Raw genomic sequence first — 14,802 nt, 5'->3', positions numbered from 1 at the left:
CTATCAAGATAAAGTTACAGCGATTAGAGATGTTCTTTCGAAAAACACAGGATGACGCTTAATATAATAGCAGCTCGTGCGTGCCAAAAAGTTGCTTCAATCAAAGAATATGTTCATAAAGCCCGATTTTTACGTTTACAAGACAAACTACGGCGATTTTATTTTCTTTTCCGATCATTATCTCGATTCTCAGCCATATGCGTCGTTGTGTTACCAGAAAGCCAATATAAGATCTCTAAGTTCTGTGCCATGGACCAGGTTACATTAGAATATTCCTGGTACCTCCCAAAAAAAAAAAAAAAAAAAAAAAGGAACTTTGAATATGATTCTTATAAATCAGATTCTTATAAACCAGATTCTTATAAACCCTATTTCGTTTATACTGTAAAGTCACCATAAAACTGTATATTATACAATTAACAATTATACATGGCGTGTATAATTATATGTATATACACACATATACACGTATATTTATATATATATATAATTATATATTACACGCAGTTTAAAAATTGTAGATATTTTTCATCGATGCAAAGTTACAATGCGATGTAATGATTTTGTTCGTGTAGATATCGCAAAGTAAAGAGGATTTTGTGTGAATAGGTTTTTTCTAAAACTGATTCTTTGTAAAAGGATCTAATAATCATAGTTTCTATCAATCTTGTTTTCAATATTTTTACCAACCTTTTCTCTCGGATTCCCTTAAAGACTTACTAGTTAATTACTTTTACGTTATATTATTAATAACAATATGCAATTTCTGAAAAATTTATTTCACACATATCCATCTTTATTATTTATCCATATGTAAAAATTACTCAATCATTATTGACTGGATTTCACAATCTATTTTTTGTGCACACAGTATAATTAAGACATAACTGATTGAAGAGACAGTTATATATATTCAATATACAGGGTGTCCGATTCGTGAGGGACCAAACGAAAAGTGATGATAGATTGGGTCAAACTAAGAAGAAAAGTGCTCTACCATTTTGCAAAATTCGCAATAATTATTAAGTAATAAGCAAAAATGTCACATGAAGGTTACCTTTAATTTTTTAAATGGAACCCCCTATTTTTTATTATGTATTCTTATAGCTTATCTCGAGAGCTTTACAAAACACTATAATAAAGTATTTCTTCATTGAGTACTTTTCGAGTTATGAGGCTTGAAATAATTTCTTAATTTTACATAAACCATAAAATATCTAGTAAAATATTCATTTTTCGATTATCTTACCTTAATACTTTTATATACAAAACAATGAGAGGAATCAATTGGTGTAAAGAAAAAACATAATTGTTTTTTAAAAAAAAATATGTAATTTGCAATTAACAATTACATATTTTTTCTTAAAAACAACTTTTTTTTTACACCAATTGATTCCTCTCATTATTTTGCATATAAAAGTATTAAGGTAAGATAATCGAAAAATGAATATTTTACTAGATATTTTATGGTTTGTGTAAAATTAAGAAATTATTTCAAGTCCCATAACTCGAAAAGTACTCAATGAAGAAATACTTTATTATAGTGTTTTGGAAAGCTCTCGAGATAAGCTATAAGAATACATAATAAAAAATAGGGGGTTCCATTTAAAAAATTAAACCTTCATGTGACATTTTTGCTTATTACTTAATAATTATTGCGAATTTTGCAAAATGGTAGAGGACTTTTCTTCTTAGTTTGACCCAATCTATCATCACTTTTCGTTTGGTCCCTCACGAATCGGACACCCTGTATAATTATATATATATATATATAAATTATATAATTATATATGCTAATATCAATTTTTTTAACAAATAGTTACACTAATTTATATACTAAAAATGTTTATATATTTCATCACGATGTCGTGAATAATGTCAATGCTATTTATTTTTGTAAAGACTTAAGATGTTAATTAACTATAAAATGTGTTACCATTACATGTTGTGAAATTAGTATATTTCAAAAGTGCTTATTTGACAAAACATGAAATTGTGATATTCATAAATGAGTCTATGATTGCCATGAATTGGTAAACACATTCACAATCCGATATAGCTGTTATACGTGTATTATTTAATATGATAATATGATCGTACAACAATGTCGTGGTGATATCAAGTTCAAAAAATACAATGTATGTACAATGCGATAAAAAACTATCGTGAGCTACTAGTGCTGGATCTTGTATAACGACGGTGTCGATGCCGCGGATTTCCCGGTGGGCTTCGCGATCGAGTCCTTATTCGGCGTCGTGGTGGTCGTGGACTTCTACGACGATTCATAGGTGGAGTGCGTCTGCGATAACGTGGTGGCGTATTTCTGCCACCGCCTATCCATCGCGGTGGCATACGTCTTCCCATGCCAGGAGACATGCGTCTCATCAGCAGCGGTCGAGGTTTCGGCAATAATACTGGGGCAGCCGTAATTTCTTGACCATCTATCTGACCTGTGAACAAATTACAACGTCCATTAATACCAAAATAATGTTTAAATGATCAATTTACACTCACCTCCATCCATATGTTTCATAGCATTTTCAGCTTCATCCGCAGTATCAAATTCGACGTACGCAAATCCTCTTCCTTGATTAGGATGAAGTTTATCCATTGCAAAGTCAACCATTTTTATCTGACCGTATGCCGAAAATATTTCCATGACATGTTCTTTAGTAACATTCCGTGTCAGATGGCCAATATGTATTTTTGTTGGTCTAGGGATTGGTGAACGTTCTCTACGCTTTCTACGTGGGGAAGGAGATCTGCAAAGTTGTGAAAAATAATGACAATAACTTGCTAATTAACCAGGAAGAAAGTCATTTTACAACGAGTGAAATACCTAGAGCGTCCTTTAGGTTTAGGTTTATCAGGAATAGAATTGCTTCCCTTTTTCTTCTCCTTTTCGCGATCTCTATCCCTATCTCTATCTCGTTCTCTCTCTTTATCCCTTTCCTTTTCCTTATTATCGTGTCTCCGCGAAGCATCAACACTTTTGCTACGACTGCGTTTTCTTCCTCGGTCTCTGGAACTACCGGAAGAACTAGCTGAACTGCTTGATGAACTACTGGAAGTTGAACTTGATCTGGAGCTACTGCCGCTACTAGAACTCGAAGATCCAGAACTGCTGTCTGACGAGCTACAAATTAAACAAATTTCACAAATATCAATAAAATACTTGCACAGTAAACACACAAACTTAACTTGTATTTTCAGTCTTTTTGATTTTACTAACCTACTTCCACTGCTGGAAGAAGAAGCAGCCCGCTTCTTTCGTTCCTTTTCTCGGGTTCTCTCTTTCTTATTCTCTTTGTCTGTAGCTTCAGAATCGCTCTTACCCGTGCTATCCTTCCGGCTTCGAGCCCTAAACACATACGACACAGAGGAAAGGTTAAAATCGAATGATCACAATTAAACGGCCGATATCGATCGAACGCAACAGAATTACTTACATGATTAACGATGATCAATTTTTCTTAATTGCACTTCGGCCAGCGCCCGAAAAACAAAGCCAATTCTAAAGAAAAGTCAATGATACGCCGCGTAAACGACAATAATGGCGGATTACCGAGGTATTTAGTTCTCGCGTAGTACACTTACAGCAGAGAGAAGCTTGAAAGCGGCCATCCCGCTTCAGCGGACGCATGTTCTAGTGCGCTTCCTGAAAAAGTGGACATAAACTACATCGATAACAGACGTAGTACATGGTTCATATCCGGACTACTCATTGGTCCATATTCTGAATTTTCTTTTATCGATAAAAGTGCTTCTAAAAGTGGCTTATAAGCCTTCTGATTGGCTATAAGCCACTTTTAGAGGCACTTTTATCGATAAAAGAGGATTCAGAATATGGACCATTGTCAGATATATCATTCGTAAAGTGCCCGCTATAGATATGTACGCGAATAAAGTTGATCACGTAGCAATATCTGATCATAGCAATATCAAAAAATCGCACAATGCGCTATTAAATCGTTAAAATAATTATATACATACACTTTGCATGGATAAACATAAATATGATTACCGCTAGATCGTCACAGCATTAGTGAGTATTGTTGCTTCGTTCCATTTGACCCTGCAAAAACTTCCAAGTGCTTGACCAATCAGAGCGAAGAATCTTTGCTTCTTTCATTCTGATTGGTCAGTCAAATGAGTCCTCGAGCCTTATAAGGAGGATGGCACCCGATTAACCACGTCGCCAATTGGCCAATTCAAAATAGGACTCTCTAATTGGTCAATCGTTGCAGATTTCCCTAGGCACAAGTCGATATAATTGGCTGTGGTCAAACGTGACGCTCCCAATAAAGACCACATAATTGATGTACACAAGATGCGTCGACGTGTAGAAAAAAATATTTTAAAATATTACATCAATATTTCAAAATATTTACATCCATGTGATATATATTTTTTATTTAAGATTTTGTAATTAGTCGACTTTTTTATGCGCATATGTGTACATATCTTTTTCTTTCGCGCAATATGTACTATTGTAATTTTTTGCAATGAAATATGAAAGGAAAAAAAGGAGAAGGAAGGCGGGATAAAAAATATAAATTATCATTAATTTATTCAATAAATTGTTTTCTTCTTTCATTTTACCTTCCAATTATCTTTTCGCAAAAATATATGTAAAATTGCAATTCTCTGCTACAATAAATAGGAAGAAAGGTAATGAGAAAAAGAAAGATGGGTCTAAGGATGTAAATAAAGATCATTAATTTACACAAAAAAATTGAAAATTATTTAAAAATAAATAAATTAATTTTTATAGTGTTTTTTAGGATTAATTCATTATTTTTACACAACAAGCATTTTTTCTTCTTTATGAATGAAAAAGAAAGTGACAGTTCACTTCTGATTGCAGTTATGCGATTATGGATGCTAGATCGTTTTCGTATCGCAATCAGTTTGAAATGTAACAGTATTAGCGATACTTGTTGAGCATTTAAATGACAAGCGAAATGTCAATTGTGATAAAACAGAACTTAATTAGCTTATATATTTAATTTATTATACGTTTTGAATTCTATTAAAAATCTTATTCAAGAAATATATGCTATCCATGGCAAACTTTCAAATTCCTATTGAGTCGCCGAAAAAACTTGGCGATATGTATTCTCATGATCTGCAATTATATCAAAATGTTCCATTTGGAGAGATAATGCTAGATGAACTGAAAGAAATATGTGAGACACGACTTAAAGGTTAATTTAAATGTATTTCACAACATATAATATCATACTTATTATATATGTCTTTTTTCCATATAATTAATATATTATTATTTTGTGTATATATAGTTCTTACTTTGGTGGAACGTATACATTTAGAAAAATTGACAATGTCTGTGTCACAACGCAAAGTTGCCTTGGTCAAAGAATTGTACAAAGAAGGAATAGATGAATTTGCGAGATTGATTAATAGTTCTGGATGTGAATCACATACAGATGAAGATATACGTGTTAGAAGAAGAGATCATATATCTCATTTTATATTAAAATCTGTGGTTGCCTTCAATGCACTCAAAAAGCGCTGGTTTTTTAAGCAAGAAGCAAGATTGTTCAAATGGAGATTTTCTTCGTTAAATAACGAAGGAATCAAGCAATTTATGCGCATTAATAACTTTAATTTTACACCTGTACGTTGATTATCGCTTGTTATATCATTTGAATTTGTTATTTTTCATATATCTTAAGTAAAATATTCTGTTATTTTTAGATCAGTCAAAGTGAAAAAGAAGATATCAAGGAATATCTTCAAATGTCTTCTCTACATATTAGTAACATCAATAGTATACAATTTTACAAAGTGCTTTTCTCTCATGTAACTAGTTTAGTCAAAAAACGTAAAGTTTTTGTTATGAATGGTGAAGCTTTTGTACCTGAAGGAGAAATAGCATTTGTATTTGTGCCATATTTTAAGAGAATTCTAATATCAAGTTTTGAAGTAAGCATTTGTGAAATATACAAAAATAATTATTATAAATCTGTTAACAATTATTTTCTATTCTGTTATTACATTCTAGGCTGCACGTGAAGATAGAGCTAATTTATATAATGACGAAAGATTCACTCACATTTTTGCCAATTTAGAAAATAATATTCATATTGAGAATACTATACTAGTACAAGATAAAGAGCTACAACAATATGTTTCACTTGATCGATTGGATAAGGTAAATGTATATTATTTGTTAATCACTGATAGTTTTATCATTATGACAAGTTTGAATTTTATAATATCTTGTAATAATTAACATGTTAAACATTCTTATAAATGGCGATTGTTTTGTTATAGCTTTCAGAAACATCTTATCCTCTTTGTATGAGAGTGCTTCACAAAGCATTAAGAAAGAATCATCATCTTACACATGGTGGTAGAATACAATATTGTTTGTTTCTGAAGGGCATAGGAATTTCTTTGTCCGATGCAATGATTCTATGGAAAAATGAGTTCACAAAAATTATGGATGAGGCTATGTTTAACAAAGAATATAGCTATCAAGTAAGATTTGCTTTTGGACAGGAAGGTAGTCGACGAGATTATCAACCCTTTACGTGCTTAAAAATTATGGAATCAATTGTTGGACCCAGAGACTATCACGGATGTCCTTTTAAACACATGCTGCAGGATATACTGGAAAATGAACTTACTAACTGTGGTTTCAATGCATTGGGTAAGTATGTACTAGATGTTAATTTATATACAAAAACACACACACAGAATGGATTTTTATTTTATTTGCTCTAATATTTAAACCAGAAAGATCAACAATAATGAACTTATCTAAGGATGGCCAATATTCTGCAGCATGTAACAAATATTATGAAATTAAACATAATTGTTTTAATGATAGTTTGTTCAAACATCCAAATATATATTTTAATGAAAGTGTGAAATATCATACCTCCTATCGTTATCACGGTAAGATTCTATTATTTTGTACATATCAAATAATTTATTAACATTTATTAAGTATGAAGTATTAATATTGTATTAAAATTAAAGGTTTGGATTTGGAAACAGAAGATGCATATTAATTATCATACAAAACAAGAACATCTGAAGAAACTGGAACTATAAGAACTACACAAATTATATTTCATATTGTCAACAGAAAAAAAGCAGATCATAATTTTTATAAATATCCTTTTTTATAAATTATATACATACACACACATAATATATATATATATATATATGCTGATTTATTTAAAAAACTAAACCATTATTTTGAAAATAATAATATTTCTCAAGACAGATAAGTATTTTGGTGAGTAATATAATAGTAATATAATATATATATATTTAGTAATATAATATATATATATTTCAGTTTCAAGTCTCAAATTATTTTCACCTTAATCATAATAAAAATGAACGATCATATAAATATTTATTTACAATAAAAAAATAGCAAAATTACTTTTAATTTATATACAGTTTATAGTTTTACTTTATTTGATAGTTTGTATATTTAAATGATTCTCAAATTTATGAAAAAACATGAGACAATACAAAATGTCCATCAATATATTCATGCAACATTTTGTTTAGTTGAGATATATTTTAATATTAATAAATTTTGTTTGTAATTAAATTGATTGGATTTAAAACCGATTAATCTAACGATATAACGCGTGATCTCTTCTTAATAAAATAACAGGCTTAACAAAAAGACAGAAAATATTGCATCAAAAATATTGCCACGATACAACACAGTACAATTTACTATGTTCCATGACTTTTATTCTGTAGATTGCTGCGGCGATACGTAAGTACCGAATGTATATGTATGTACATTTAAGTGATAGAGAAGTAATGTTATATGTACAAGTACACCGAATTATAAACATTTAACACTCGTCATACCTTACACATTATTACCTTAGTCAATTCGTAACATTGTACCGTTGTCTCGTTAAATGCTATTTTAAGCAAGGCTACACGATTGAAGAGTACAGGAAATTTTTGGCACAGTTTGTTATCTTAATGAAAACAGGATCCAAAGAGAGTTTCCGCGTTAAATGAATTCTAAATATAGCTTAGCAGAAATACGGAAGAAATGCTTATAATCCTCGTAATATTATTTCGAACAGTTATTATATCTGCCAAATGTAAGTTTCTTCAATCTAAAATATTCGATGTCTGACGTTGTCTCGAAATGATATGTGCTGTGTGTAACACCAAGTCAATTCCGCACACATTGTGAAACGAATGCGTGCGCAAATTTCAATTAATATCACGTTGCAACCTGTATTAATTTAATATAACTAATATAATACTGGCTTCTCATACACATATACAATAGAGAAACCGTCATGCAATTTCAAAAGCGGGGTGCATCATAAATTTAACAGTAGCAATGGATGCAGCAATGATTTATGCAATACATATATTACAATTTTTTTTTGTTAACAAAATTAAAATAGTTTTTATTTTTTATATTCACGCGCATATAAACAGCCACCCCTGTATACATTATATTTGAGAAACTAGGACTGTGTGTACTTTCCATTCTTCTGAAAATGCAATTAAACTCATTCACACATTATTTTTACACTCGTACTCATATTCTCTTTTTCACAAAACTTTTATATAGAAATAAAATATATTAGTGGGCACATCCATAAAATCATCATTTATAACAAACAGGTCAAATTATATAAAGTCTTATATTCTTTTTATCATTTACGCGTATAAATATTGTGTGTTAAATATGTATATTAAAAATTTACTACATATTTCACGATTATTTTACACAGAATTTGTTATTCTCTATCCCGATAATGACGTAACTTTTTTTTCTTTTTTTAATGGAGACGGACTTTTCTGGTATCCGAAGAGCTAATAAGGATTTAATAAAGTGTGATCCCTAACGCTCCTCCCATTTTATCAAATCATTTACTTATATAGACAATGGAGATACAAATAGAAAAAAAAGAAAACGGAAAAGATGACATTGAATTAATATCGCATTCTTTATGAGGATGAGACTCGTAGTATCATTGTATAAAAATCTAAACTGACCTTAAACGTGTACTAAAAAATATTGCTTCTGTCAAGCGAGAGGGCCGATTTATCGGTGATGTTTCCAATAAAGGTTAACCTCTGTGCGCTCGGGATATACTTTCGTTGACGTCTCCACGACTCGTTAATTCGGATCGTCAGTCAGACCGAACACTGTTATTGTTGACGTAACGGACATGTTTTGCTGCTATGCATCTGGAATCTACTTCTTTTCCAAAATCTACATCTTTTCCAATTTAACAATGACTAAATCGATAATGTTACATAACACGACAAAATACTTGCATGTTGGTACATTTTTGTGTAAAATGCAAGCTTTCTCTACCGTCGTATTGTTGTAAGATTCCAATGCCGAAGGAAGAATCGAAAAAACAAAGATTCATCGCGCAAATATTTACTTTACTTCATATAAATTCACACAATGAATCGTTTGTCAGCGAAGATATCGATGAACCGACTTTCTTGCTGAAAGTGAGTGCGATATACATGTATATATATGTATACATACATACATATATATATATTTCTACACATACTGTCAATCTCAAAATAATTCGTGCACACACACACACACACACGCAACACATCACTAATAGCGATTTATCCAGATGTACAATTGCCTGATGTAGCCTGATTACTGCGGTAAGTTCCAAGAATAACGGCGATCCCACGGCTATAATAAAAGGACCAACCACGGGCTTGCGTTTTAATTTAACGCTTACGTTAAGCGCGATCTAAAATGCATCGATCGCGGAAGAATTCAGACGGATATCTCGTAAACGGTACTGTACATTCTTTCCTCATTGGAGCGTGAGATACGTAGACTGCTCGGCGGCTCTCGTAGAATCTCCGTCCAGCCGCAGGATGGCACGGAGACGGAAAAGCTGGGCTATACGGATATCTCGTAGTTCATGTCGTATACGCTCGCCCGGTCCGGTGTCGGTGTCGTTGGTCTTTGCGACGATCTCGGATCATTAGGCGCCGAAACCATTTCCATCGAGTCAGTCATTTCGAGGGCTCTGACGAAGGACATCGGTCGACGCCGGGCGTCTCCCGATGAAGTCGGTGTGGTGGGTGTCGCCATCGTAGCCGCTTTCCGCTTAATCTGCGGCGACTGATGTGGCGGGAAGACTGGCACTCCACCCCTCACAGCTGGATGATATGCCGCTCTGGGTGCGTTCGTGGCGTACTGCTGAGTTGTCGGGCTTGTGGGATTCGAGCGATAATAGTCATAGGGCGGGGGCGGCCGTTGGGAAGGCGATTGATGGGGCGCACCGCTCATCGCTCCTCCACCGGCGGCAGTAGGATAGCTGCCAGGCGAGTTGTCTTTCCACATGTAAACACCGCGTTGCGGCGAACCCGCCAATTCGCGTATGTTGTCGACCGTTGTGTTATTGGTTCTCGAATACGGATGATCAGTGCCTTGTCGCACAAGCTCGCTTTCCGAGAGGAAACGCCGTTGCGGACTGTAGCCAGTAACGACAGCACTAGCAACACTTATTCCTTGTGTATTGTTTCCCTGTTGTACGTCATAATACGTCGGTGCTTCGCTCACGCCTATGAAATCCGGCCGACGAACCTGCGTCGGTGTACCTGGATTTGATCTGTAAACAGACACGTAAATCTTAGGTTTCTCCGATATCTTCTCAGAAATACAAAATGCTTTCGAGTAATCGACAAATGCACAGTACAGTGAACCAAGATGAATATGCGAGTGCTTGAGCATTGTAGCCATACAAATACGGCTCTGGCGAGACATACAGGAGAGAGAGCAGCGCATCATTCCTGTTAAAAAATTAGCATCTATTCAAGAAACGTAAAAGATAGCGAATCTAGGAAATATATATGTATATATGTTTGTGTATGTCTATGTGGTAGTGCATGTATGTGTACAACAGTATATATATTTTTATAACCATATGTTTTTCTATATATACAAAGATATAATATATGCAAGAAAGCATAATTGTAAACTACGGTATGTCCTCGTAGGATGAAGTTCGTGTTTACCTGCAGTAGGTTGCAACATGATGGTAGAAAGCAGCTCCTTGCAGTTACCACCCCCTGCAGTGGGACACAAACTTATCTATATACCATATATCTTGTAGTATATACATGCAGAGACTAATCCTCTACAATATTATTATAAGCTACATTGCGCAATTTTCCTTTTTGACACGTTCCTTCGTCATTCGGAAGGTGAGAATAATGGTGAACAGAAGAGGAGAAAGAAGAGCAAGAGTGAGGTGTTTGACAGTACAAGGAATATAAGGACATCTTGACAAAACAGGCCGACATCGTATTAAAGGGTATAGCAAAGAGGATATCGTAAGAGGAATATCGTTCAATTTGTATATTGGCAGCGTGCTCAAGAGATGCAATGTAACTATTACTAGTGTGGCGCTTCCCTCTTGCTCTCTACATTGAGATAATTTTGTGCAATGTGAAAATCGCGAAAATCGAGAGATATGTATATATATATATATAATTAAAAGTATAGTACATTAGAAATTATAATGCAAGTATTTCAAGAGCTGACCAAGTATAAAAACTCGATCAAAAAAACAACTTCGTTATCTTTGTATCACATGTAAATATGTTTACATTAGACGATTAAAGAAGACAATTTTTCCAAGCTAAATCGAGCTATATATATAATATATATATAGTTTGGTCTCTTTCAGATGTATAAAGTATAATGTACCTTCGTATAGGACTGGATATGGCAAGCGGAGTAGGTACTCCAATAGCTTTGATGCGTTGTTGCATCGTTGGACTTGCGCCACCCGGACCTTGACCACGTTGAGGGACTGTGGCGGGCGAACCACTCGTCTCTGGTGATAATGGATCGGGTGTATGACTTCGAGATCCGTTCATCCCTCTACAAATAGAACGAGTAATATATTAAAGAGCGTTTCGAATGTCAATTACTGTTGTGTATTTATCGCACGTACCTTGGCCTCGGATGTGGACTGCCTCTAGGATAATGCAGTGGATGGCGAAGCTGCGATGGCGGAGGATGCCTGGGAGATTCACTGTTCTCCACAGGTGGCAGGAAAAAATTGCTTTTGGAACCGTGTCTTTGCAACGGGGGCGTAGGTTCACAGTCCGCGGATTGAGACGCCGTCGGTTCCATATCCGTATCCGATCCATCTCGTCCAGGAGATAACTGTAAAGATGAGACCAATGCGTTATTCATTTCAGCTCAGGAAATATTTCAAGCAAAAATATATTATGATACATTACACATTTTCTATGAGCATTAGGATGAGTTTGTGGGATGGATTGGATATGTATGTAAACCAGTTAAAAGTGAAGACATTTCAGAACTCTGGATTGAATGGAACTGATAGAGGAGGTATCATCGCTGTAACTCTACAGATATCATAAAAAAGATGTGTAAAAATATTTATATATTAATATGTTTGTATAATAATTTTAGTAAAACATCTAATACTAAGAAGCGCTAAAATACTATAAGAAACAACTTGCAAACAAGATTCATAAATACATTTATTAACAATAGTAATACTATATTACTAGTCATGCTTAAATACATGCACTGCATATAAGCAGGAAAGTGCTCAAGAATGTAGGCTTTTAAAATTTGTCCATTTGTGTTTTGTAATTATGCTAATAAATAATAAATTGAACGAGTTACGATGATAATAGCTCAAGTCCAAGCATTTTAAATTAAAGTCATCTTGTACACAGAATATGAAGAAAAGCAAAACTGCACTAGCTCTTACCTTATTGTAAGCATTTGAACTGGCATTTCTAACACCATTGCTGCTATCCATGTAGGTCTTTACCTGGTTCTCACTGCCTATAGTAGATATCTCTGATGCACAAGCTCCACGTCGCTTTCCCGAATATTTGTCAGGCTTAAGTAAACTGCAAAATATGGAAAAAGTGCGTTATAATAAAGTAACTTTTGTATAGAAAATTAATTTTACAATACCTTGGCTCCTTGCAATACCTTGGGTATTGTGGTCCAAACTGTGTATAACAGCAATTGCGTAGACAGCCACGTGAAAAAGGATTGTAGCCCCCATTAAATTTGCCTGTTACCTGTTCATTAGTGGTTCGCCCTCTGGAAACGAGGACTACATGAAAGCCGGTCAGTCCAAAGATTGGAATGAATAAGAGCACTACCACTCCCATGAGTACGAGTCTGTACTAAAGTTAAGGATCTCATAAAATCAATGTCAGATTTACATGCAACACACTTTTACTACTTCTCCAAAAATTATTTCTTATGTAAAGGATACGCCACAATAGTATTAACTTCACTCAGTTGCTGTTTATGTTCCAGTACATAGTATAAACAAAGCCCGAATATACTGAGCATATGAAAACTGAGCGATAGGAGGAAAAAGAAGAAATATCTATAATTCCTCCTACCGATGCAGTTGTTCACCCATGGGCAGTGATGGTCGAATGTCTAAAAATATATACATAATTTATTTAAACAAACATTGATTCATTTTTCAATGAATGCTAACAAAAGAGAAACATATGTACCTCGATACAATGATTACAGACACTGCAATGCGAGCAACGTGGAGGTCGATAAAACTTGCAGGTGACGCACCACTTCATGCGTACAGTGATGCCATTGATCTCGACGCTCTTGTACAAGGGAGCTCGAAAGTCGTCCTCACGTTCTTCGTCAGGAGGTGCTTTAAAAAGGAACAACAGGGATTTCTCCATATCTATCGTCTGTCGCATATGATAACTCGCTATGTAAATATATCGAATAAAATTCGTCTTGAAATGTCATACCTTTCGGTATAACACCGGGATCCATAAACGTCGCCAGGGAGAAGTTTATCACCACGAAGAAGGTGATGACTCCTTGCAGAGCCGGTACCCATAAACCCCATCGAGAGACATAATAGTTCGAGCACCTGCGTGAACACAAACGACAGCGATGTAAACTGATACTCTCGACGGCGAAGAAAGTAAAAGAGGGAAAAAAAAAAGAGAACAAGAGGAATAGGCGCGGAGAGGCTCCCATATCGGAACACTCCGACAGATTGTCGTGCTCGCGCGACGACAACTTACGGGAAGATGAAGAAGAGCGCCGTGGTGCCGAGTAGGACCGTCCACGCGAACGTAGCTGGCAGATATCTTGTCTTCACGTCGCATTTCGGCATCCTGCACGCTCCGCACGATTCGTGACCACCACGATTAACGCGAATTATTAATGGATAGGATTTCTGCTAGCGGGAAACATGGCCGCGTCCACATATCTCGCTTTACTCGCGACTCGTCCCGAGCCGGGCCGAGCACGGCCGCGCAGCCGTCTAGCTGCCGTCCGAACGTCCGCGACACATGGGCCCGTCACTCGCGGGGCGTCATTCCGGTAAAAACATCCGCGGTACGTTGTTAATATTTAACGGCTCCAGCATACAACGGATCTCCGTGCACCACACCACCTCGGTGACATACATATATAGCAGTGCATCTCGCTGAATCTCGCGCTCGCGCGACAGCGCGCGTGTCAATCTCCCTCCTCTTCGCCCCTTCGCCCCCTGCCCCCTCAACCCCCTCCTCTTGTTCGTGCGTGAATTGACTGTAATTTTAAGCCGCATTTACACGTAAGCGCGCGCGATATGAAACACCTTTTTTCGATATACACTTTTTTTATTCCAATCAATTTTGCCCTTTCATCCTTCAAAATTTTTATCCGTCATATATATATATATATATATATATATATATATATATATATATATATATATATGAATGTAATTTGAAGAATAA

The 14,802-nt window shown here is 35.0% G+C and overlaps 3 protein-coding genes across 4 annotated transcripts; 1 reads left to right on the top strand and 2 right to left on the bottom strand.

The window, feature by feature from the left end:
* Positions 1-2,056: 2,056 nt before the first annotated feature.
* LOC145961669 (uncharacterized) lies at positions 2,057-3,658 on the bottom strand. Its single transcript, XM_083082114.1, has 6 exons — positions 3,598-3,658; positions 3,450-3,514; positions 3,233-3,361; positions 2,840-3,136; positions 2,515-2,762; positions 2,057-2,450 (listed from the first exon to the last, which is right to left on the bottom strand). Coding segments are annotated over exons 2-6 (966 nt in total). The 5' UTR covers positions 3,452-3,514; positions 3,598-3,658; the 3' UTR covers positions 2,057-2,160.
* Positions 3,659-4,367: 709 nt separating this feature from the next.
* LOC145961665 (DNA primase large subunit) lies at positions 4,368-8,943 on the top strand. Its single transcript, XM_083082098.1, has 8 exons — positions 4,368-4,671; positions 4,868-5,207; positions 5,304-5,641; positions 5,722-5,949; positions 6,029-6,178; positions 6,301-6,679; positions 6,766-6,927; positions 7,012-8,943. The coding sequence occupies exons 2-8, from the start codon at positions 5,057-5,059 to the stop codon at positions 7,041-7,043; spliced, it is 1,440 nt and encodes a 479-aa protein (XP_082938224.1). The 5' UTR covers positions 4,368-4,671; positions 4,868-5,056; the 3' UTR covers positions 7,044-8,943.
* On the bottom strand, positions 7,691-14,549 carry Zdhhc8 (zinc finger DHHC-type containing 8). 2 transcript variants are annotated; one of them, XM_083082095.1, is made up of 9 exons: positions 14,101-14,549; positions 13,819-13,943; positions 13,558-13,715; positions 13,305-13,477; positions 12,995-13,207; positions 12,783-12,927; positions 11,988-12,202; positions 11,738-11,914; positions 7,691-10,637 (listed from the first exon to the last, which is right to left on the bottom strand). In XM_083082095.1, exons 1-9 carry the CDS (start codon positions 14,190-14,192, stop codon positions 9,923-9,925), a joined length of 2,013 nt encoding a protein of 670 aa, XP_082938221.1. In that variant the 5' UTR covers positions 14,193-14,549; the 3' UTR covers positions 7,691-9,922. The 2 variants fall into 2 exon arrangements, with proteins under 2 accessions (XP_082938221.1, XP_082938223.1); XM_083082097.1 differs by having other exon boundaries at positions 13,013-13,207; positions 14,101-14,548.
* Positions 14,550-14,802: the final 253 nt, after the last annotated feature.

Source organism: Camponotus vicinus, unplaced genomic scaffold, assembly GCF_025532165.1.
Source record: "Camponotus vicinus isolate PSW18456_S1 unplaced genomic scaffold, iyCamVici1.0 SCAF_11, whole genome shotgun sequence".
Classification (NCBI taxonomy): domain Eukaryota; kingdom Metazoa; phylum Arthropoda; class Insecta; order Hymenoptera; family Formicidae; genus Camponotus; species Camponotus vicinus.
Note: the sequence above shows the minus strand (reverse complement) of the source record. Positions and strands in the feature narration are given on the sequence as shown.